This window comes from Oryx dammah, unplaced genomic scaffold (assembly GCF_014754425.2).
Source record: "Oryx dammah isolate SB20612 unplaced genomic scaffold, SCBI_Odam_1.1 HiC_scaffold_28, whole genome shotgun sequence".
Classification (NCBI taxonomy): domain Eukaryota; kingdom Metazoa; phylum Chordata; class Mammalia; order Artiodactyla; family Bovidae; genus Oryx; species Oryx dammah.
This window is the reverse complement of record NW_024070212.1, coordinates 103,350,200-103,373,901: the sequence shown is the minus strand read 5'-3', so window position 1 is coordinate 103,373,901 and position 23,702 is coordinate 103,350,200. Positions and strand designations below refer to the sequence as shown.

Genomic DNA, 23,702 nt, shown 5'->3' with positions numbered 1-23,702 from the left:
GGTCTCATGCACATAGCTGTCATAGATTTTCAAATTCCGCTGGTGACTAGTTTTTCAATCCCCCCTCTTGATTTGGGGCTTCCAAATCAAGCTGTGTCTTGCAGCTATTTCAGTTGTAAGCCATGAGATCCCTGTTTGTAGAGGATAAGTTGTGGGGCAGGGGAAGCCTTCTATAATATGATTGCACCTCATTCTTTTAATGGATCCATTTCCCTGTGTCATGACTTTCACAAATGTTTTTTGAGCTTTTCATCTCCTCTTAGGTGAGAGAGGAAATCTAGGGGGCCCCTGAGTGGGGAAAATGCCCTCCCGCAGGGTTGGGTCAGTTCAGTTCAGTTCGGTCGCTCAGTTGTGTCTGACTCTTTGTGACCCCATGGACTGCACCACGCGAGGCTTCCCTGTCCATCACCGACTCCCGGAGCTTGCTCAAACTCATGTCCATGGAGTCGGTGATGCCATCGAACCATCTCATCCTCTGTTGTTCCCTTCTTTTTCCTGCCTTCAATCTTTCTCAGCATCAAGGTCTTTTCCAATAAGTCAGTTCAGTGTTTTCCCTGGACAGTAGGCCTTTGTCATGGAGGAGACTCTGGATGTTTTTCAGAACTTTTACCCTCTCCCTGAAAAAGACCACTAGACTTTTCTCAGATCTCTACTGTGGGTGCCTAGAAAAAAAGCCTATAAAAGTATGCACTCTTCCCAGCCTCTAATTGTTGATCATACCCAAAGTAGTTCACACTCAGCCGCCAGAAATTTGTTAGTATTAAGTGTTCCCATCAGGTTTTGGCTCCAGCGGGTCCTCCTGGTAATCACAGACTAGCTCTAATTCTCTGTGTGTGCTCTCCAGATTTCAAGGTAGCAGTTTGCCTTCCAACATCAGTTCTCTGCCAGGTCCAAGAAACATCATTGATTCTTCTTCTGTTGATCTTAAAGAGAATACATTAAATGTTTTCATTAACATAACATTTACTGCAGGCTTTTTGGTGTATGTTGTTGTTCAGCCACCCAGTTCATGTCTGACTCTTTGAGACCCCATGGACAGCAACACACCAGGCCTTCCTGTCCCTGTCTCCCGGAGTTTGCCCAAGTTCATGTCCATTGCATCAGTGATGCCATCCAGCCATGTCATGCTCTGATGCCCTCTTCTCCTTCTGCCCTCAATCTTTCCCCCATCAGGGACTTTTCCAATGAGTCGACTGTTTGCATCAGGTGACCAAAATATTGGAGCTTCAGCTTCAGCATCAGTCCTTCCAACGAGCATTCAGGGTTAATTTCTTTTTAAGATTGACTGGTTTGATCTCCTTTCTTGAGAGTTTGAGAGCCTCCAATGGACTGTCGGAGTCTTCTCCAATACCACAGTTCGAAGGCATCAATTCTTTGGCACTCTGCCTTCTTTAGGGTCCAGCTCTCACAACCATACATGACCACTGGGAAGACCATAGCCTTGACTATACGGACCTTTGTCGGCAGAGTGATGTGTCTGCTTTTCAACACACTGTCTTGGATTGTCATAGCTTTCTGGCCAAGAAGCAATTGTCTTCTGCTTTCATGGCTGCAGTCACGATCTGTAGTGATTTTAGAGCCCAAGAAGAGGAAATCTATCACTACTTCCACTTTTTCCCCTTCTATTTGCCATGAAGTAATGGGGCCATATGCCATGATCTTAGTTTTTTTAATATTTAGTCTAAGATAGCCTTTTCACTCTCCTCCTTCACTCTCATTAAGAGGTTCTTTAGTTCCTCTTTGGTTTCTGCCATTAGAGTGGTCTCTTATCAAATCAAGAAAGTTGCCAATAGTTTTATTACAAATAGGATTAAACCTTAAAAAATGCTTTTTCTGCATTAGGATAATTGTTTTTCTGTTAGTCTATTGATGTGGTGAATGACAGTGAATTTTTCTATTGAATCACCCTTATATTCTGGGATAAACACCAGTTGATCGTGCGCGTGTGTGTGTTCAGCTGTGTCCAACTATTTGCAGCCCCATGGACTGTAGCCCATCAGGGTCCTCTGCCCATGGACTTTTCCAGGCAAGAATACTGGAATGGGATGCTCTTTTCTACTCCAAGGATACTCCCAACCCAGGGATTGAACCCATGTCTCCTGCATTGGCAGGCAGATTCTTTACCACTAGTACCACCTGGGAAGCCCAGTTAATCATATCATTTTTAATATACTATGAAACTTCATAGTTTATATGTAGGATTTTTGAATCTACTTGATTCTATTTGTATTTTCTTAGTATTTACTCTAGATTTCAGAATGGATGCTTAAGGAAGATTGAAGTTACTCAGTATCTTTCACCTCCAAGAATATTCCAAAGACCAATTTATGTGCTATCATTCCCTAGTATTTTAGTTCATGACTATATTTAATTTTAAAAAGGATTATTAGTTTTCTGATCTGTATGTTAGTAGTTACTAATCTTATTTCTTTGCTCACATTTCTTTCTTACATTTCAGCCATTCCATCATTTTCTTTACAACAGCGAACATAGTAAATGCTATGTGCCAGGCACTGTTCTGAGCACTTTAAACATACTACCTCACTTGAATTCCCCCAATAACCCTATGAAGTGTGTACCATTTTCCTTCTGTTTGAAGAACATCTTTCAGAATGTCTCTATGGATCTCAGTTTTGTTGTCTGTCCCTCTTTTCTTAATTTTACTGGCTCTCTTTTCAAAAAAAATTTTTTGTTTTTTACTGGCTAGAAGCATGGAAGTTCTTAAAACCTATGAGAGTATATGAGATGTCTCAGAGAGCAGAAGTGGGAAAGAAAGGAAAGACAGAATGCTGGGGGAGCACCAGAGCTTAGATACAGGTCCCATGAGCCATCCAACAAGAGGTGGTGCCCAGTGGGACTGCAAGGCCAAAGGCCAGAGCCGAAGCAGTGGAGTTTACTCTGAAAGGCTCTTGGTAGGCAGGTGTCAGCCTTTCTCCTGGCAAGCATGTGCTGTGACATTGCTATACTTTATCCATCTTCCATACCCCCAGGTCCAGTCCTGAGAGGACAGTGGCACTGCCCAGAAGTGACTATATCCTTCCTCGAGGCAAGGAGAGAAAGGGGTATTCCAGGGGTCACAGCACTGGAAGTCAACAGCTGTGCTTACTGCTTGTATCACGTGTGGCTGAGCAAGGAGACTGCCCAGCCAAGTGCTCAGAAAGCAGCAGGGGGCCAAGGGCAGTGGCCTCAGCTCCATCTTACCTCTCCCTCTATTTGGTTCCGGGCATCCCTGGTGGAACATGTGGGAACAGAAGGCTTTGAGGGCCTGTAAGCAGGGATCCTGGGAGACAGAACCAGGAAGCTGCCTGAAGCAGTCAGACTCCATGGCTCAGTGACAGACTGTGACACCAGACCTCCCAGATGCCCAGGTCAGATCTCTGAGGGCTTTTTCTGAGATGTACTTCTCTCTTCTGCTTCTCAGCCAAGGCCTTGTTTCAGTCCTCTGGAACTGTTTGCTCTCTCCTAGAATTAAGAACCACCTTCAGAAAGCAACACGTGAAACCATTTTCAAACTGACTTTAATAAATTTTTTTTTGTGTGTGCTGCCCAAATACTGTACATGCAGAAGCCATGTGAAGGATTTTTCTCCTCAAGGGAATTGGCAAGAATGTTGTAAGAAACAGCCGGTAGTCCTTCCCAGCCATCCACCTGCCACCTGGGAGCCACAACAAGTTTGGGAAGATGCTGCATATAGAAAATGTAAAAGGCTAATTGCTTCTTATCTAAACAGTGTGCTTGTCAGTCCCTATCTGCTCTCTCTCTGCAGGATGCATTTGGAAATTCTAAAAAAGGGGTTCTTGCCTCCTGTGAATTTACATTCTCAAGGAGTGGATGAAACAATCAGGCCAGCTTTTCCTAAGGAAGCAGCAGCCACTCTGCCTGTTGAGATGGTGTTTGCAAAAGGCATTCTGGAGAAGAGTGATATATATATATATATATATTTTTTTTTTTTAATTTAAGAAGCAAAATACTTTGCAGGGAAATAAGTTCCCTCTCTCCTCCCATCAGAGAGCCCCTTCTTTTAAGATTCTCCCACTGATCCCGTTCTAGAAGCAGAGATGAGGACCAACCCAGCATCGTCTGCTGGTGGGGATACTGACCTACACAGGATACAGCTGAGGCTGTAACCTCACATCAGCACCTTGGAAATTGTCCATAGCAGACAACCCTTAATTATCTCATCACATAAGAGGAAGAGAACAATAAACCATGAGGAGGTGGAAGGAGCAGAGTCTGCTAGGATTCCCAGAGTTCTTGTCAGAAGCAGCATCTGGGCGTGGATGGGTGAGGACCTGCCCCCAGGGCTGGAAGGAACCAGCCTGTGGGACCAGGTGCCAGGTATATCAGGCTCACAATCCTCATCAGCTCCAGATCAGACTTTGAAAACCTGGAGGGAACCATGGAATAACTAGCAAATGCTCTGGTTTTGCAGATGAGGAAGCTGAGACCCAAAAAAGGGAGGAGACTTGCATAATGTCACAGTTTCTCTGTATATAACAGCCTTGGATTCTCTGTAGCTGGCTGTCCAGGCCATTGACCTTTGGGGCAGATGCTCTGTTGCCTTTGGGATTCCCAGGGCCCATTTCTGTTTGCCAAGCTCTCTGGAACCCAGGCCCAAGGACCTTCCTGGCATCAGCGCGAACTGCCTGGGAGGCTGAAGGCTCCTATCCTTGCTGGCTAAGTTTCCAACCAGAATGTGGGGAGGTTCTCCTGGAGCAGTAACACGCATGCTTTGTGGTGAGCATCCTCCCCAAGCCAGTCTGGGCCCCTGGGAGAATGCAAGTTTCCCTCACAGGCACAGCCTTACTGGGCCCACAAAGGCCTGAGCTCAGGGTTGGGGGTAGAGGAAGTTGCTTTGCTACATGGAAAGATTAAGCCCTTTGTCAGAGAACAAGGTCCCACCATGGGGCATGCCGACACCTGAGCCGCACGTGTGTGGTTCAGCTGGCAGAGCTGCTGCCCGAGGAGGCCAAGTTGCTCTCTTTGGCATCACTGACATCACTCTGAGATGCTCAGGCACTCTTTCAAAATAACCCTTGCCCAGCCAGCCCAGGCCGATCCAGTCCCCATCAGGCCTCACTGGATCAGGTGGGGCACGCTTGCCCTTCAGTCACGACTGTTTTTGTTTCGTCCCAATCTCTTCTGACCTGAGTGAAAAGCAGACTCGAGGGAGAAGGTAGGGGACGAGTCTACGTTCCTATCTCCTCCCTGATCATGCAGGTGGACAGTAGTCCAGTACAGGAAGCAGCATTTTAAGGAACCTCTTTCTGGGTCAGGATATTGGAGAAGAAAACTCTGGGGAGAGGAAGAAAGAGGGAGAGAGAAAGGAGCCAGTGGGTAGCAGGCCTCTCCCCCTCCCTTTCCTGGCAGCCACTGTAGATACCCTGCCCGGATGGCTGGCCTCCTGGTCCTGAAGGACACGCGCCGCCCCCCCACCCCCACCACCGACGAGCAAAGGCAGCAATTTGTCCACAGGGTTACACAGTGCAGGAAGCAACCAAAGAAGCAGAAGAGCAGCCTTTCTGTAGCCCTGCTGCTTTCTAGGCTGAAGAAGATGGGGACTCGGAGGTTATCAGGACCTCTGGAGTCCCGGCTGGGGGGTGGGGTTCGGGGGCGGGAAGCCCAGCTTCTCCTGGGCAGCAGGGCGTGGAACAAGGACCCTGGTTGCGTGCCAGGGCTCCTGGTAACACAGTCTGAGATTGTGCTACATTTCATTTCCAAAGAAGTGCCCTTGCAGGGCTCTAGCATCTTTGAAGGGGGCAGGAGGCTTCCGCTTTCCTCAAGGCTGGTAGTAAAGAAGAACTCAGGCATGCTGGCCCTGGTGGGGGTCAGGCCCCGGGGAGAACCAGTGATCCCATGAGTGGTGAATGAGAGGGGCAACCCTCTCTCTTGGCCCCTTGAAATGCTGGCAGTGCCTGGGTTTGCTGCATACTGAGAGCCTCCTTTCCTAAGAGTGCTAGGTTGGGCGAGAAACTGGGTGGGGAGAAGTTCGGGAGATGGTTTGACAAAAGAGATGCGATCCTTCAGGAAAAAACCAAGACTTGGCCCCATTCGCTGGAGTCTGATTCATACCAAAGGCCCATCACAGCTATCCCTTTAGGAAAGGAGTCTGTGAAGGAAGTGGGACAGATTGAACACAGCAGAAACATGAAGACAGATGCTCGGAATCATCTGTCATGGTTCCTGCCCACAGCCCGGCAGCGCTGCAGGGCCGTCTGTGCCACGTCTTCCATGAAACCTGCCTGAGCAGAGGGAGATGGAGTGACAAAAAGCCCAGCCTGTCATCAGCCCCAGGGCCCCCTGGGGTAAGGAACGGGCATGTGGAGCTGTGACACTGCATCTAACAGCGCCTGGGAGGAATCATGTTCCTTCCCTTCCCACCGTGCCCTCCTCAAGGCATGGACGCTCCCCCTTCCAGGGAAGGCCAGCAGTCACACGTGCTCCCTCCTCCACTGGGACAGGCTTGCTCCAGAGCAGCCTCTCAGACAAGCCCCTGCATCCAGGAGGCCTAGACCTGTAAGTCCAGCTGCTCACCACCACACATATATGGAGCCTCACTAGACTTCATTCTCATGGGAGAAAATCCAGGTGGGATAACTGGATTAACTTGATTTGGTACAAAGGGTTAAAAATCATCCCCCAAGGTCGACTTGGGTGGGGCATGACTTCCATTAGTGAGGCGGAACAATGGAGCAGCCCACCTCTAGGACAGGTCAGGCCACCCCTCTGGCTAGTATGTGGCCCCTGCTAGCCAACATTCCCCAGAGGCAAGGGGCCAGCAGCCTTTGACTCCCCAGCAGCAGCCTCAGCTGGTAGCTCCCCATCTTCTGTCTTTCTAGGGCCCTAGGGGAAGAAGGGTGACACCCTCTCTGATAGTCCTCATTCCCTGGGGGTGACAACACAGTCTGGGTGTCACCGCTCCATGCCACATCAAGAAAGATCTACACGAACCTATGGGTCAGTAATAATCCCACCACTCCAAAGCTGTCGAGTGTTTGCACACCATTCTGAGGGTGACGGCTCTGCATCACCCACAGGACATCCAAATACTCTCCTGCAAGCGAGGTTCCTCCCTCTCCCCACCCTAGGATCTGAGACCAGAGAGCCCTTTGCCATAGACACATGGCATTATGCAGTCCCAAGGCCAGAAGAGAATGTCTGAGAAAGAGAAAACTCAACCCAGCTGTCTCTTCTCTCTCTCCACAAACACAGTAGTTCCCATCCGGCTCCGGCAGGAGTCAGCCCAGGCTCTCATTTTGTTAGTTCTTATTGCCCTCACCCACATTTTGTCCGTGGGCAGTTTTCTTGGGAGGGAGGTGGTCAGGCCCTGGCTTCAGCCCAATGCGGATCCTGCCAGAAAAGGAAACCCCTTGGTGGAGAAGGGTCTGTCCCAGAGCCTCTGCCTCCACGTCCCCGCCTCAGCATCCATCCCCATGTCCACCTGGCTTTGGTGGTGGATGGAGTCCAAGCACCTCTCCACGGCTCCCCCCACGTATGTGGGTGAGAGTCATGCCGTGCTCGGGGCTGATGTCTGGGGAAGGGGAGGGGTGGCCCCAGACCTTGACCCCGTCATGTCCATCTCCTGGGCAACCTCTCGCCTTTCACACTAGACCCGAGGAGGCAGAGGGACAGATTTGGGCTCCCGAGCCAGACTTCAGGATTCCCCGCCGGCATCTCGCAAGGTCCAGTCCAGGCCCTGGTGCCCACCCCTGGGGGCCCAGCTGTCCAATCAGGTCAGGGTTTGAGTGGCTTTGGAAAGCTCCAACCAGACAAGGGTGGAAAGACAGCAGAGACAGGTGTGGCGTCAAGAGCAGGCCCAGCTACTCTCCAGAGGGCAGCGGCAGAGCGCAGGAGGCGGGGAGGGCGAGGGGGTGAGTATTGCTTGTACAGAGCTGGTGACTGTCATGGTCTATAGAGTGTAGAACCAGGCTGTGCGGGAGCCCAGAGGCTGGAGCTTCAGTAAGTTTGAGCTCTCAAACACAGACCCTGGTCTGGAAATGAGGAAAAAAAAAAAAAATAGAGCCCCTAATAGCTTCATGCAGCTAATCCCTGAAGGTCGGACAGGATTCTTAGAGCAAGTCAGTCGCAGCCCTCCTCCTTCCTGCCAGCAACCCTGCCCTCCGTGGCCCCTCAACAAGCCAGGCCCCTTCAGGATGAGCCCCGAGGGGCACAGGACCACCTTCAGGGCCTGGGAAGGACACGGGTGCTGTCAGGGGCTGCCCACTCTGGCAGACAACATCCGCTCTGAGGCCAACCTCTTGCAGGTGAAGACCATCCAGTCCGCACCTCCTGGGGTCCACTGGGAGAGCTCCTTTGGCATGTCGGAAGCAAGGAGGCTTAAAAGGGAGACCGGAGGTGAACAATGCAAAAGGAGGCACCCACACTTCCCGCCTGCAGCCCTGGGAACCAACACCTCCTCGGACCTCACTTTTAGGAAGGGGGAGGTGCCAGCTGGAGGGAGAAAGCAATCTCCAAGCCCTCAGCCCCCGGCATCTTCTGCTCCCCAGGGCGCTGGCCAGGGCCCTGCGTGAGCTGCTACGTGCATTCGGCGGGAAGAGCGGCTGGAGAGCTCGGTGGAAAGGAGGGTGTCAGGCTTCCCAGAGGGGCCTCAGTGTGGCCGGCTGCAGTGGATGCTACATTCCTCAAAAAAGAGCAGCAGTGCTGGGAGAGGCAGCAGTGGAACAAAGGACAAGATGGAAAACTGAGCAGAGATCACCAAGAACAGGCACGGGTGGGAACACGCAGGCTCTGCCCTGAGCCCGGGGCCAGGCGGGAGGAACCAGTGGCCGTGTCCCCGACTCCTACCCCTGGATTCGGCGGCGGGGAGTCCTGGCCACACAATTCTCCTTTGGGTTTCTTTACAGCGAGACATGGAGAGACATGGGTTTCAGCCCATATAGTCACCAAGACAGACTACACCCAGACAAATGAACAGATCTAACATGGTCACACAGAGACACACACACACACACAAACACACGCACACGCGCTAGAGTCTCCAAAGACAGCTGGGACAGGCCCAGTGGCCAACAGGCATGCAGCAGGGCAAGGGGCCAGAGAGACGTGGAGACTATGTACAGGGGGAGGGGTGGGAGGCGGCCCGCCCCTTCTCACGTCGCACCCGGCCTCTCCCTGAGGTCCTTAGGAGCACGAGGGGCTGGTGGCGCTCTCCAGGGAGGACTGGGACAGGCGCCTGGTGAGGGAGCTGAGTGTAGAGTCCGCCACTGAGGACGTGGGGAAGAGTTTGTACCAGCCGGTGACCGCAGCACTCAGGTCCAGCTCGTCCAGCATGATCTGGGCCATGCCCATGAAGCACTTGTGGTCCATGCGGCCGTAGTCTCCCCAGACGATTACCTGCCAGTGGCGGGGAGAGAGAGGAGCTGAGCCATCTCTCCAACTCCGGGCTGGGCGGTGGGCCCAGGAGCCGTGTAGAGACTGCCAGGGCACAGATGGGACTGCGAGAGGCAGGACTCAGACTGACTTCAGGCAACAACTTATTGAGCGCTTGTGGTGAGCACTTGTGGTGTGCCAGGCTGATTAAGCATTTATGGTATGCATTATGGTGTACAGACTTTATATATATTCTCTGCTCTGTTACAACCATCTAGGTAGAGGTGCTATATGGATTATTATTTCCACAAAAAGGAAATGTAGCTCAGAGCGAACAACTAACCCAAAGATACACGGCAGTTGGTGGCACGGCTGGGATTAGAACCTGGCCCTGACTTCCAGAGCCTCCTAGCATCCAGGATGACAGGCTTCCAGAGCCGGTAGCAGGCTGAGAGTCCAGGATCTGGGCCACAGCTATTACTCTGCTGCTGGATCACAATGGGATAAACATTAACACCTGGTGGAAGAAGGCGGTGGTCAAACTCTGCTTCTAGGGGACTTCCCTGGTGGTCCAGCGGTTAAGAATATGCTTTCTATGCAGGAAGGGCAGGTTAGATCCCTGATTGGGGAGTTAAGATACCACATGTCTCTTGGCCAAAAAAACCAAAACGTAAGACAGAAGCAATATTGTAACAAATTCAATAAAGACTTTAAAAATGGTCCAGATCAAAACAAAAACATCTAAAAAAATAAAACCTGCTTCTACCTACCAGCTGTGCAACCTGCGGGCAATCAAGTTATCCCCCCAAACCTTGGTTTCCTTTTCAATCAACAGGAGGCAATAACACCTCATTAGGTTGTAACAAAAAAAGTGGGTAAAGGGTATTAAAGTGCTGGCACAGGATAAACCATAAATGAGTTTTAAATGACAGTCTGTAGTCTTTGAGAGTTGCCCCGCCCCCTGGCCTCATGATCCTCACCTGCAACACCTTGCCCTGCGGTCCCTCATCAAACAGCAGCGCCTGCTGGTACAGGGGGTCACAGGTCTTCTTGGCCACCTTTGTCTTCTTCTTGGCCAAGCAGGCCCCGTTCTCGAGTAGGTAAACCTTGATATAGGTGGCTGAGGGACGGAAGAGAGCATGAGGTGGGGGCGAGTCCTGGGGAAACTGCTGTGGCCTGCCCCATCCCCTACCTTCCACGTGATCCTGGAGGGGACCAGGGTGAGCAGGAGGAGCTGACCAGTGGACAGGAGGTAGACAAGATGGACTCGAATACCAACTCCTCCGTCCTCCCCTCCCATTCCCGCCCCCGACTGGCCTTCCAGGCAATCCATGACTCCACTGTTGAGAATACTGATTAGGCCAATGGGGAGCCAGGACTTTCTAGACCCAGAGCTCAGCTGTGAATCCCTCCCTGATACGACCCCATCTCCAAGATCCCTCATCCCAGCTGCTCTGCCTCACCTGGGAGGGATTTGGAGCCGGGTTTGGGGGTCAGACCCCGAGCCTCGATCACTTCCACCTCCAGCTGGCCACTCCGGTCCATGACGGCAATGTGCACATCCCCTGCAAGGGAGAAGGAGGACAATCGAGGCAGAGTCAGACCAAGGGGCAGGCTGGCCCAGAGCATGCAGTCTGCAGACGATGCCCCAGCACTGAAAGGGCACAAGGACAAAAACTGCAGCGCTGGAGCTGCTCTCCAGAGGCCAATTTAAAGCAGCTGAGAAATGTTCTGATAGGACCCGTGGGGTGGGGTGGGGGCGTGACCCTCCAGGGCCCCGCTTAGGGAATCACAAAGGTAAGCTGGGTTGGGAGAAGGGAGGAGGCTCTGTTTCACTGAGCGGAATGGCAAGTTTGGGGACAGATTTCTGTATCAGGAAGACAGGGGAGGCTGTGTGCTCAATAGATGTCTTCACCTTCTACACAGCGGCCATCAGCTACTCCCCTAAATAAACGTCAAACAGATACTTAAAGAATATCAGTTTGGAGAGGTGACGAGATATAAGACTGCCCAGGCCATGAGGCACGCCCCAGAAATGAGGGCCTGTCCCCACCCTTGATAAAGGATGGGGGAAAGCAGGAGATGTCCCAGGAGTACAAAGTTGTTGTTGTTCAGTCGCTCAGTCATGTCCAGCTCTTCGCAATCCCATGGACTGCAGCATGCCAGGCTTCCCTGAGCTTCCCCATCTCCTAGAACTTGCTCAAACTCATGTTCATTGAGTCAGTGATACCATCCAACCATCTTATCCTCTGTCATCCCCTTCTCCTGCCTTCCATCTTTCCCAGCATTAGGGTCTTTTCTAATGAGTTGATTCCTGGCATCAGGTGGCCAAAGTACTGGAGCTTCAGCTTCAGCATCAGTCCTTCCAACAAATATTGAGGATTGATTTCTTTTAGGATTGACTGATTTGATCTCCTTGCAGTCCAAGGGACTCTCTAGAGTCTTTTCCAACACCACAGCTCAAAAGCATCAGTTCTTCCGTGTTCAGCCTTCTTTATGGTCCAACTCTCACATCCATACATGACTACTGGAAAAACCATGGCTTTGACTAGACAGACTTTTGTTTGCAAAGTAATGTCTCTGCTTTTTAATACACAGTCTAGGTTTGTCCTAGCTTTTCTTCCAAGGAGCAAGATTCTTTTAATTTTATGGCTGTGGTCACCATCTGCAGTGATTTTGGAGCCGAAGAAAATAGTCTGTCACTGTTTCCATTGTTTCCCTGGGTCATTAAGATCTTTTTTGTATAGTTCTGTATATTCTTGCCACCTCTTCTTAATATCTTCTGCTTCTGTTAGGTCCATACCATTTCTGTCCTTTATTGTGCCCATCTTTGCTAGTCATTTCTGCTTCCACTGCAGAGGCATGGGTTTGATTCCTGGTCAGGGAATTAAAATCCTGCATGCTGCGTGGCCAAAAAAAAGGGGGTTCAGAATCATAAGCCTGATGCAGAAAAATTAAAATGTGCCAGACTTTGGGTTCAACCACTCATTTTGGAGTCTCTGAACCATTATGCCACTGTGTATTTGCACACTTTGGAAGATGGGGACTTATGACTTCCAGGAGACATCCTGCAATTCGTCCCTCTCCCTCTAGCTATTCCTGATCTCCCCACGGGGAATGGGGAGGGGGAAGTCTCAGGAATTAATTAATCTTAACTCTCACTGTTCGGAGAAGGCAATGGCGCCCCGCTCCAGTACTCTTGCCTGGAAAATCCCATGGACGGAGGAGCCTGGTAGGCTGCAGTCCATGGGGTCACTAAGAGTCGGACACGACTGAGCGACTTCACTTTCACGAATTGGAGAAGGAAATGGCAACCCACTCCAGTGTGCTTGCCTGGAGAATCCCAGGGACGGGGGAGCCTGGTGGGCTGCCGTCTATGGGGTCAGAGTCGGACACGACCGAAGCGACTTGGCAGCAGCGGCAACTCTCAATGTAACATCCCCAGCAAGGAGAGCCAATGCAAACCTGTCCTTCCCAACTTCGGACACCAGGGGGCGCCATACACGAGTGTTCCAGGCTGCGATGGCGCATAAGCCTTGTGCAAGTGGCTGGTTTTTCTCACCACCTCTCAGCCCTTGGCTGGGCCTAGAGCTGGAAAAACCAGACTCTCCAGGCCCTTAAAAGCCTGAAGCAAGGACTGGGAATTAGCCAAATCCCACCCAAGAGCCAGATGGGAACTGCCACTTACCCTCTGAGAGTCCCTATGGGCCCCTCTTCCAGTAGACAAAGGCTCCTGTGTGAGCCGTTTCCAGGAAGACAGGGCAGTGCAGTGGGAGGAGTCCTGGCCTGGAATGGAATGTCAGCTCCACTGCATGGTCACAGCAGGGCACTGTCTGCACTCAACTTTCTCATTTGCTGTGAGGTCGAAGGTTAGACACTGTCTATGTGAGGGCTGAGTGCAGACGTCTGGGTCAGACACTGCTCAGGTCAGACTGATGGGGAGGGAGGGGTTGAGGCAAGCGGGCATCTCTAGGGAAGCTAGCCTGGGAGCTGCTGCTTGAAGCCAACACAGCCAGAATCTGAGGGAGAGAGAGGGGGAAGGAGCCAGAACTGCAGCTAAGAGGACCAAGAATAGACCGTAGGGAGTACTTGCTAGCTACTGCGAGGAGGGATGAGAAAATTACTAAAAGGCTTCTAGGTGCCAGGCACCGTTAGAAGTAGCAAGTCAAATAAGACACAGTTCCTAAGGCGTAAGTGAAATATTTCATGCAAGGCATCAAACAGGGACTCAAAAAATAGTCTTCAGATTGCAGAACTAAGGCAGGCATTATTATTCCCATCTTACAGATGAGCAAACTGAGGCTCACAGAAGGGATGTGACTTGCCCAAGGTCCCACAAAGAATCAGTGGCAGAGCAGACTCCATGGACGTCGATGCCATGATAATCTTTGTTCACCATCTTATGCCTGGCACTAGCACTGCCGGGCACATGGTAGGCGGTGAGATAGTGGGTGAGAGTGGTGATGTGAGGGCGGGAATGTGCCAGAAAAGCTGCTGCAGTGTGGCCAGCAGAGAAAGGCTGGAACCCCTCTCCTCTGTGCTGTGGGAGGGACTGAGGCTCGCTATGCTGACGCCTCCTCACTGGCATAAGGAGTGAGGGCTCCTTTCTGCGGCTCGTATTGCATCATGTGGGCCCCCGCTGAGCTCACCTGGTCTGCTGCTTGGCTGCCACTGCCCTACTCACCCTGCCCTTAAGGAGACTCACCCAGGACTTCCCTGATGGTCCAGTGGTTAAGAATCTGCCTGCCAATGCAGGGGGCATGGGTTCAATCCCTCCTGCAGGAAGACTCCACTTGCCTCAGGGCAACTAAGCCCACACGCCACAGTGGAAGCCTGAGACCTTAGAGCCCATGCTCTATAACAAGGGAAGCCACTGCAATGAGAAGCCCAAGCACCCCAACTAGAGAGCTGCCCCCACTGGCTGCAACCAGAGAAAGCTCATGTGTAGCAATGAAGACCCAGCGCAGCCAAGATTAAAATAAATAATAAATAAAAGAAGACGACTCACCCATTGGCGGTGTTGCCAGTGTCTGTCGCCCCACAATCTGGGCTGGTCCCAGCCCATCCAGGAAATCGCTGAACTGGCTTTCGGCCCCAAGCCGGGTGGTGGGGAAGATGAACCTGAAGAAGGGGGCAGAGGGGTCTGTGAGGGCATCTGGGTGGCGGGATGCAGAAGCGCTGCCCCTGGGGCACTGGGCACTCCCTCTGTGCCCCAATCTCCCCCGGACATACTGAAAGTCTACCACTGTGACTGAGGACAAACCGAACTGTTCATTTCTGCACATTACAGAAAAAGACTTTGATGTCACTTGAGCAAAGAGACTAACCATCATGATATTAAATCTTCAAGCGCTAGGATTTCTAAGGTGACCCTGAAAAGGCAGGACTTGCTAGATACTTTGTGTCCTCACCGGGGGTGTTAATGCCAAGAACCAGAGACAAAGGTCAGATATTTCAGTGCCTGGAGCAAGTTCCAAAAACAGAGGTTGAGTTGACTATGAGTTTGATATCCAAGTCAGCAATGTCAGGTGGCGCCCTAAACAGCAACTGAGACCGAAATAACACAATTACAGGGTTGAGATTAATGACAAGTGTTGGGGGGGGGGGGGTGGAGTGGTCCATGGCTGTGGGTGGAAATAGTAACGAGAAAAACTGACAGTGATTGAAAGTTGGCCAGATGGGTATCATTTCATCTGCACAGCCACTGTGGGTGGCAGGAGCTATAAGCCAGGTTTACAGATGAGAAAACGGAGGCTCCAAGAGGTGACAGGCTTGTCTTGCCTACAAAACAGAGCTGACACTCAAGGCGTCCAGGGCGATGGTGAGGATTAGGGCAGAGGGAGCAGGAGAAGTTCCAGACACAGGAAACGATCGGCGGCAGTTACTGCCGCTGCTGGTGTGACCATCATAGGAAACAGGCTGCTTGTGCACGTCCTCAAGCCTAGATGTTCTGGGTGTGGCCAGCAGAGAAAGGACAGGTGAGGGAGGGCTGGCCCAGAACTGCCCAGGGGCTATAATGGATCACAGGATATTCCCAGATCTCCTAGGACAGCCCAGGCTCCTACCTCGAGAGAGAAAAGGCTGTCCTAGGAGCAACCTTGGAAACTTTGGCCTGAGTCCCCTTTGACCAGAGACAGGCAGGAAGGGGAGACAGGCTGCACAGACTTATCAGAAGGGCCTGTGTCTCTCCCTTGCCAGGCTCAGCCTCTGCTCTCTAGGAGGGGGCTTTTAGGCCCATCCATTTTTATTGGCCAGAGTTAGCAGTAGTCATGTTTTTTGGATAGTGGGATCTGAAAAATTTAAATGAATAGCTGACAGTCTTGATTCATGTACTTGCCTCAAAACTCCACAGATCTGTAAAACACAGGCTGGTTATAAAAGTCATCACCTCAGTAGAACCAAAAGTTACTTTGCAGGTTTGCTAAGTTATTTCAACTTCTTAGGTCTCAGGCATATCAATGGCCCAGAGGGAGTTTACTGAACATGCCTTATGAATATATATATAGATGATGAAATATTTCTCATCACAACAAGAACACTAGAGCACCTTTTAACTCAGTATTCCCAAGACTAGACACCCATCCCACACAGTATCAAAAGCAGGCATGATGGACCTCCCTGGTGGCGCAGTGGCTATGAACCCGCCTGCCAATGCAGGGGGTGCAGGTTTGATCCCTGGTCCCGGAAGATTCCATATGCTACAGAGCAACTAAGCCCATGCCCCCCAACTACTGGGACCTGCATGCTCTAGGGTCCAAGAGTCACGACTAACGAGCCTCTGTGCTGCAATTACTGAACCCCATGTGCCTACAGCCTGTATTCAGAGAAGCAACTGCAATGAGAAGCCCTTGCACCGCAACTACAGAAAGCCCGCATGCAGCAACAAAGACCCAGTGCAGCCAAAAATAAATAATAAAGTGAATAAATAAATATAGTGTGTACATGTAAAAAAAAAAAGTAGGCATGATCCCGATGTTCACAAGCAGCACTATTCGCAATAGCCAAGATGTGGAATCAATCAAAATGTCCATCAACAAATGAATGGATAAAGAAGGTGGGTATACTATATATCTATAAATATATATCTTTATCTATCTATCTATAAAATGTATCCCCATACAATGGGGTACTACTCAGCCATAAAAAAGAATGAAAGTGCCATTTGTAGTGACGTGGATGGACCTAGAGATTGTCATACTAAGTGAATTAAGTGAGACAGAGAAAGACAGATACCATATGATATCACTTATTTGTGAGATCGAAAAAAAGAGTACAAATGAACTTACTTACAAAACAGAAACAGACACAGAAAACAAACATAATGGTTAACAGAGGGGAGGGATGGAGGGATAAATTGTGCATATGGGATTAACAGATATACCCTACTATATTAAACTATATTAAACTACATTCAATATCTTGTAATAAACTATCATGGAAAAGAATCATAAAAATAATATAGACATGCACATATACATCATCAAATCACTTTTCTATATACCTGAAACATAATATTGTAAATAAACTATACTTCAGTTTTTTAAAAAAAGAGAAAGGATAGCAACAAAAGGAAATATAACTCTTGAGGTCACAGAATTTCAGGAGCTTAGTATCAACAGTGCTGAGATTGTGAACAAAGATTTTAGGGTCAAATGTCCTTAATTCAAAACCTGACTCCACTAACCACTTTATAGCTGTGACCTTGGGAAGGTGCCATACCCTCTTCCCGTGCCTCAGTTTCTCCACTTGTAAAATGGAAATACTGGTAGCATCAACATCCCTGAGGGTTACTGTATTGACTGAGACACTGTTTTTGACTGGTAGATCGCAGAATAAGAGGCCCTGATCTGAAGAGCCAGCAATGCCCTGCGTATGGTAAGATAAATCCAAGCAGCTACTCACATTCACAGAAGCAGGCATAGTAGTGAGATGTGATCATAGAATCTCAAATAATAGGGCCATAGAATTCTGAAATTATTGAGCCTTAATGAAGCTGATTCAGAAAATCTTAATCATATATCTATCATTTCATAGATTTGAAGAGATCAAGGGAATATCTAATCCAGAGACTTTCAAATTTTTGACTGCAACCCATATGCATATGTAAGAAATATATTTAACATCATAGACCTACGTGCATCTACATACACAAAAAGAAGTTCACAAGGTAACTCTTCCTTCCTCCAATAGTATATACCTGAATTTTCTATTTCCTTTTCTAATGCTGGTTTTGACCCACTAAACTGATTTGACTTCCTGCCTGTGAGTCAACACCTGGTTTGAAAAACACCAATCTAGTCCAAATTCCTTCTCTAAGCTCCAAGTCAGTCCACCTGTGAGAATGCCATGCATCTGAGCTGTACCAGCTGTTTTGCATTTAAAAGATTTTAGGAGCCCATTTTTCTTTCTAGCTCTCTCCTCTGGAGTGGAAGGGCATGTAAGCCCTTGGAGGTGGGAGGCATGAAACATACCAAAGGGATGGGCTGCTCTTGGGCCACTGGAGTATTCTGATGGGGAGCAGCGGCCAGGAGCAATAGGGAGGCTGGGGCCCAGGCAGCCAGTGTCCAGGGGACGAGGACAGAGGGAGGCAGGAGGACAGAGGAACTCAGATATCTGGCCTGCAAACCCAACCATATTTTCCAACCCTGCGCCTGTGACCAGAGGACCCAGGAAGAGGATGGGGACACGGTGGGGGTGGGCTGAACGCACGTGCCATCGGAGCTGTTGCTGTTGGTGCTCCCGTCTGTGGACTCCCGGCTGCCCTGGCGAGGGACCCGACTCCGCATCTCCACGGCAACGCCCGTCTCCGTGCTCCGCCGGATGTTGCTGCGCAGTTTCTTGGTGGCCCCTTCTGTGACCCCCCCGCCCACGAGGCACAGAGAGGGAAGAAGGTCAGATCGCTGATGAGGTTTCGCTGAGATCACTGCTGAAGTCAACCTCTTGGGAGGGGGCAGAATAGGCAGGGCTCTGACTGGAGGCAGGGACAATGCCGAGATGACCTCTAGAGCCAGCCCACAGCCTGACCCCTGATCCTGCTCAGCGCAGTGACGCAAAATAGATGAGAAGGATGGCTGAAGGCAGAACGGAGATGTTGGGGCTATGGGTGGGAAGTCAGCAGAGTTCAGCTCTTGTCCCTCAGCCTCATCCTCACCAGGATCCCCTGACCCACACCTTCCCACTCAATCTCAGCCCTTGCCCCAAAGGATTAAGTTTCTTCTTCTGAAAAGTTTGCCTTCTCCAGAATTCTCAGATTTGTTTTTCATTTTCCAAGTACTCCCATGAGCCCTATCACAAACCACCTCTGTGAAACCATCACAGGTCCTATAAAAAAAAAAATCCACACAAACTCTGGCCACTCACAAACTAACACCCATTGTCAATGTGGCTCGGAATGTGGAGGGGGGTGTGTGTGGAGAGGCCATGAGAGAAAGAAATCAGAGAGAGACTGCTAGGTTGACCTGAACTGATTTTGGCTTTGAGGAAGAGGTCTACAGAAGAACCTCAGAAGCTGTGTGTTGAGAGCTTACCCCCAGTGTCTCCGTACCTCCCGTCTGGAGGGGGGTGGGGTGGGCTCGACATCTCTAATCCCCCTCTTTTGTCTTGCAAGGAACATGGGACACTTTGCTTCTCTGAGCAGCGTACCATCCTGCCTGGTTTCCATGGCAACCTCCTCAGCATTGCAGTGTGGTCCCTCTAGACACTCCTCCTGAGGGCAGGGCTGGGGCAGTGTGGGGGCAGAAGACAGTTTGTGGGTTTGCAGGGACTTCCCCTCCTGGAGCTTATATGCCTGAGGAGCTTGATGGGGAAGGAAGTGGTGGCACTCAGAGAGGGAGGTTCCATACCAAAGGAACCTTTTGCTGTCACTGGTTAGAGGCCCAGGCAAATTAAGAGTGGAGTTGCTTACTGTGATGGGGAGAGGCCAGGGGGAGGCAGGCAGCAAAGAAGCACCGGGAAGGTGGAGCTGGTCACCCTGGCGATTCCCACTCACACCCAGCGGTGGGCTGAGAGAGGGTGTTCAAGACCCCAGCCTGGGAGAAAGAGGGACTTTACCCTCCTGCTTGGCCCTGCTTATTTTTCAGGAAGTCCCATTGGGAGAGGAAAGACTGTGAAGGGCAGCAGCGCTAGCGAGTGGGGTGGGGGACTGGCAGTGGGGTGCTGGTAAGGAGGCATGTCTTCTCTGAAACCTCGCTAGCTTCCGGGATATTGGAATAGCCTCTATCCAGGAATCAATAAGACCATCAAAGTGTCTGTGTCTCTTACACACACACATTCACACAGAGTCATATTAGCTCATGCATTTCTTTTACTCAGGCACACACACACACACTGCCAACAATCACATATATTGATACAGTGATCTCACATCCAAGGTCATGTGTTATTTCATACATCAGTCACATAGTCACAGCTGGTCCTACCAAGCCTTTGTCATATGTACACACGACATAGTTTGCCACACGCATGTGACCTTCACACCACAGCACTAGGAGTTAGACCCATCTGCTCAATCATATATATATATGCTTGATCATCTACATATATCATATATATAGATGCAAATCCACAAATGGTGTGTGTCCCACCACACATGGGACTGGGTGATAATTGTAGGTGGGGGAGACTTGCCCTGTCCTTTGCTCCTAACTGCCACAGCCCCTCTAATCCAGTTAGAAGACAGAAGGGTCTGTGGGGGCCGCACTTTATCCTCCTTCACCTCAAATCCCCCCAACATATACCCTGAGCTGAAGTCAGAGCCTCACTACTCATGACCCCAACCCCCCCACTTCTAGAGCTTGGGAAAGCTTTGACCCATTTGAAGGAAGTTTACTTTCTTTGAGCTGCCCGACCTACTGTGAGCCCCTGCTTAGGGGAGTTACAGAATCCTGAAATGCCCCTGTCATTTCACAGATGGGGACCCTAAAGTCCAGGCACTCATAGAACTGGAGTGAGACCTAGGTCCACTGACTCCCAGTCCACTGACATGCTACTTTTCACTTCCCTCCACCAACTCCACATTGGTTTGAGACATGATTCAGCAGAGATTAAGTTCTATGTCTCTGGGTGGGAAGGAAGGTCTTGCAACCTCAGTGAAAATTCCTCTACTGGTTTCACACCAGTCCAGTATCTGAACCCTGTTGATCTAGGAAGTAACTTTACGTAGCCTCTCTCCTTAGAGAACTGGACTAAGTTGCTTGCAACAATTTTGTGGTCCTTGGGGACCAACAGACTCCAGGAGCCATCCCATCTATCCCACCACAGACAAGGAAGAGGAAGTCAGCCTCCAGCAGCACTCCCCAGGGGATCTCCTGGAAGGATCCTGAGCCCTCGCCCCACCCTGGTCCAGAGTCCAGAGCCCAGAGCAAGGCAGCAGCTGTCCTTGGTACTGAAAAGAGAAGCTCCGTTTGATCAAAGGCAAGAACAGCCAAAGATGGCCCTGTGTGGACCCAGCTGAAGGCCAGGCCAGAACCCACCTGTGTCCTGGGAACCCAAAACTCTGACCCCACTTTCCTCTCTGCTCCCACAACCTAAAGAGTGTTAGATCTAGAAGGAAGCTGGCAGACAGACTTTTAACCTCCCATTTTACAGAAGAAACAGAGGCCCAGGGCGAAAGTGAGTTTCTCAAGGTCCCTCAAGTAAGAGCCAGGACTAGTCCTCTAAAGTTTCAGGGTGAGTTTTTGGAAGGCCTTTCTAGGACAACATGAGGAAAATAAAATGGAAGGAACAGGCGAAAAGCAGGGGAACTAGAGGGGAGGCTAGTGCAATCATCCGGGCTTTGAAATGAAGAGGAGGGAGTGGGCGAGGCTCGAGTCAATGAGAGGTATGGAAGATTCTGTGATGGGCAGACTCAGAAGACTGGGTCCCAGAGAGGGGTCTGTCCCCACTTTACACAGCCCCGCCCTTCAGGGAACTGGGCCATCACAGCAGGGGCAGCAGGGGCATGCTACTAGGGTCTCCCAGGGCCAGTGTCCACAGTGATCAGTCCCATACCTCCCTCTGAGGCCAGACTGTCCCATCCAGGAGGATGGGCTCTAAACTGGGACACTGGCAACCCCAAGGCCTGGGAGAAAAACACAGGGACAAGGAATTGTAGATGGGAGGGGAGTATGCGACAAGCAAGGGGTGGCTAAAGAAGTCACTTCTTTTTTGGCCCTACTGTGTGACCATCAGTAATAATAACCAACAATTTACCAAGAATCTACTACGTGTCAGGCAAGAGGTGGGGGTACCTCTATACATCCTATCTCATTCAATCCCCTGGACAACTCAGCAAGGTATGGATTATTGTCCTCAAGCTATAAATGAGGAAGCGGGCTCACAGAGGTGAAGCAGTTTGCCTAAGCTGCCCAGGTAGTAAATGACAGGGTGTCTCTCTGAAGGTCAATTTAAAGTTCTTATCTTTTCCAGGCTCAGATGCCTCATCAATGAAATGAGTACACCAGACCGAAGGGTCTCCAGGGCGCCTTTCTGCTCTGACATTTGGCAATTGGATGATTCACAGAGGCCTTCAGTTAAAAGGGCAGTGGGCAATTCCCCTGGCCCCCTCCCCAGGCCTCCATCCATGCCCTTGCACACTGCAGAGACAAGTGATCCAGAAGCCCCATTGTTGATTGTTCCTCTACAAGGCTGGAGGTCATCCTGGTGTCTGCTATCCCTGCCTGCTGACTGTGGAGTCTGGGTAGGTGGAGAGTCCCAGGCACATCACTGACATGTCTGTCAGTGACTCAGGCACTTTCTCTGGCCTTGGAACACTGTCTCTCCAAATTATCTGGGCATGAAGAGACCTTTGGTCTAAAGCTGAATCAGCCAACTCAGCCAGGGATCAGCAGGGCTTGGTTTCCTAAAGCCGGACTCCTAGGGCCCAATATTTCCTCCACTGTCCTAATCTAGTCTCCCAACCTTAATCTTACCCCCTTGGTCCTGTTCTAGCCCAACTCCTAGATTCTTAGATCCCCATCTCCCCGACTCCCTTGTGTCAGGCACATTCACAGGGGTCATGCCCACCCAGGGATGCTGATAATAATCTCAAGCCCCCTCCACGTCTGGCATTTCTTTGAGCCAGAAACCACATCGCAGCTTGATTGCTGGAAAAGACCATCCCACATGCTCCTGTGGAGGGCTTTGTAAAAATCTATTTTAAGGCCTGGAAAAATCCCCCCCACCCCCAGCCCCAACTGGGAGTCTCAAGGAGCATTCTCCCCAGATCCTCTGGTGCCCCCACCCCCTCACCACCCCCATCCAGCTGCCTATTTGATGGTTTCTTAGGGAAGTTGTTACTCTGAGCAAAATAAGCAGGAAGAGATTTTAAAACAAAACCAGCTGGTGTCTGGGTTGATGCCACCAAGGGAGGAGGTCCTGGTGGGGAGGGAGGGCTGGCTCCTCTGTGACGTGAGCTCCAGGGCTGACAGGGTGTGACGAGGTGGGTCACCCACCAGTCTGGGGCATAAGTGGGATTCTATAACCAGCTGTTTGGGAAAGTATAATGTATTTGTCAGGAGGTAGCTATTAAGGTAGGGTGTGAATGTAGCTTCCTGAGGTATGTGTGCACACACGTGTGATGTGTTTCTGTGAGCACGGGCCACTGAGGGTGCGTGTATGTTACTGTGCTTCCATGATCGGGGGCTGCGCACCTGTATACAGAGGACTGTATATGATTTGCATAACAGGTTATATTGTGACCGTGTGTAATGTCAACGAATGTCCTGTGCTCTCCTGGCAGCAGCGGCAGCTTTTATGAGCAACCGAGCGTGTTAGTCATGTGACTATGCAGGGCACGTGTCTTTGTATGTGTGTGTCTCTCTTGTGGATTGTAACATACGTGTGCGGCTACTTGTACTTAAGAAACTCAGACCTTCCAGGTGAGACTGTGTCTCCTGGATGTGTCCGTGAAGTGGCAGTGTTACAGCACGGCGTTAGGAACACGACGGCTGTATAATGCCTAATTGCTGATTAGTGGGTGAGTCTGGGTAGAGAGGCATAGAGTATGAAGGTTGGGAGCGTGAGCTCAGAAGCCTGATGCTGGGGTTTGAATCCAGGCTCCACCACCTACTAGCTGTGCAGATTAGGGTGTCTTACTTCCCTTCTCTGTGCTTCAGTACCTGTCTCAGAGAGTTCCATGAGGAATCAGTGAGTCAGGACACAGACGGGACCCAGAACACCACCTGGTGTATGGTAGTGTGACATTAGTGTTTGTGGGGGTGGGAGTGTACTCCCACGAGGACAGTCCCTGGGCGCCCTGTGACTGCAAAGTGAGGTGTCCCCCCCAGCGTGGGGTGCCCACGGCCTCACCAGCCTGGGGCAGCTGGAGCGTGCCCCCCCACCCCCAGCGTGGGGTGCCCACGGCCTCACCAGCCTGGGGCAGCTGGAGCGTGCCC

The 23,702-nt window shown here is 50.6% G+C and overlaps 1 protein-coding gene across 2 annotated transcripts in view; it reads right to left on the bottom strand.

The window, feature by feature from the left end:
• Positions 1–3,501: 3,501 nt before the first annotated feature.
• Positions 3,502–23,702, bottom strand: part of RIMS3 (regulating synaptic membrane exocytosis 3) — a 44,329-nt gene continuing 24,128 nt past the window's right edge. For both annotated transcript variants that reach the window (XM_040231546.1, XM_040231547.1), the window contains exons 5-9: positions 18,040–18,181; positions 14,339–14,451; positions 10,794–10,895; positions 10,311–10,450; positions 3,502–9,354 (exon numbers count right to left, since the gene is read on the bottom strand). In XM_040231546.1, the coding sequence (XP_040087480.1) occupies positions 9,142–9,354; positions 10,311–10,450; positions 10,794–10,895; positions 14,339–14,451; positions 18,040–18,181 (710 nt within the window). In that variant the 3' untranslated portion in view covers positions 3,502–9,141. The remainder of the gene's footprint in view (positions 9,355–10,310; positions 10,451–10,793; positions 10,896–14,338; positions 14,452–18,039; positions 18,182–23,702) is intronic.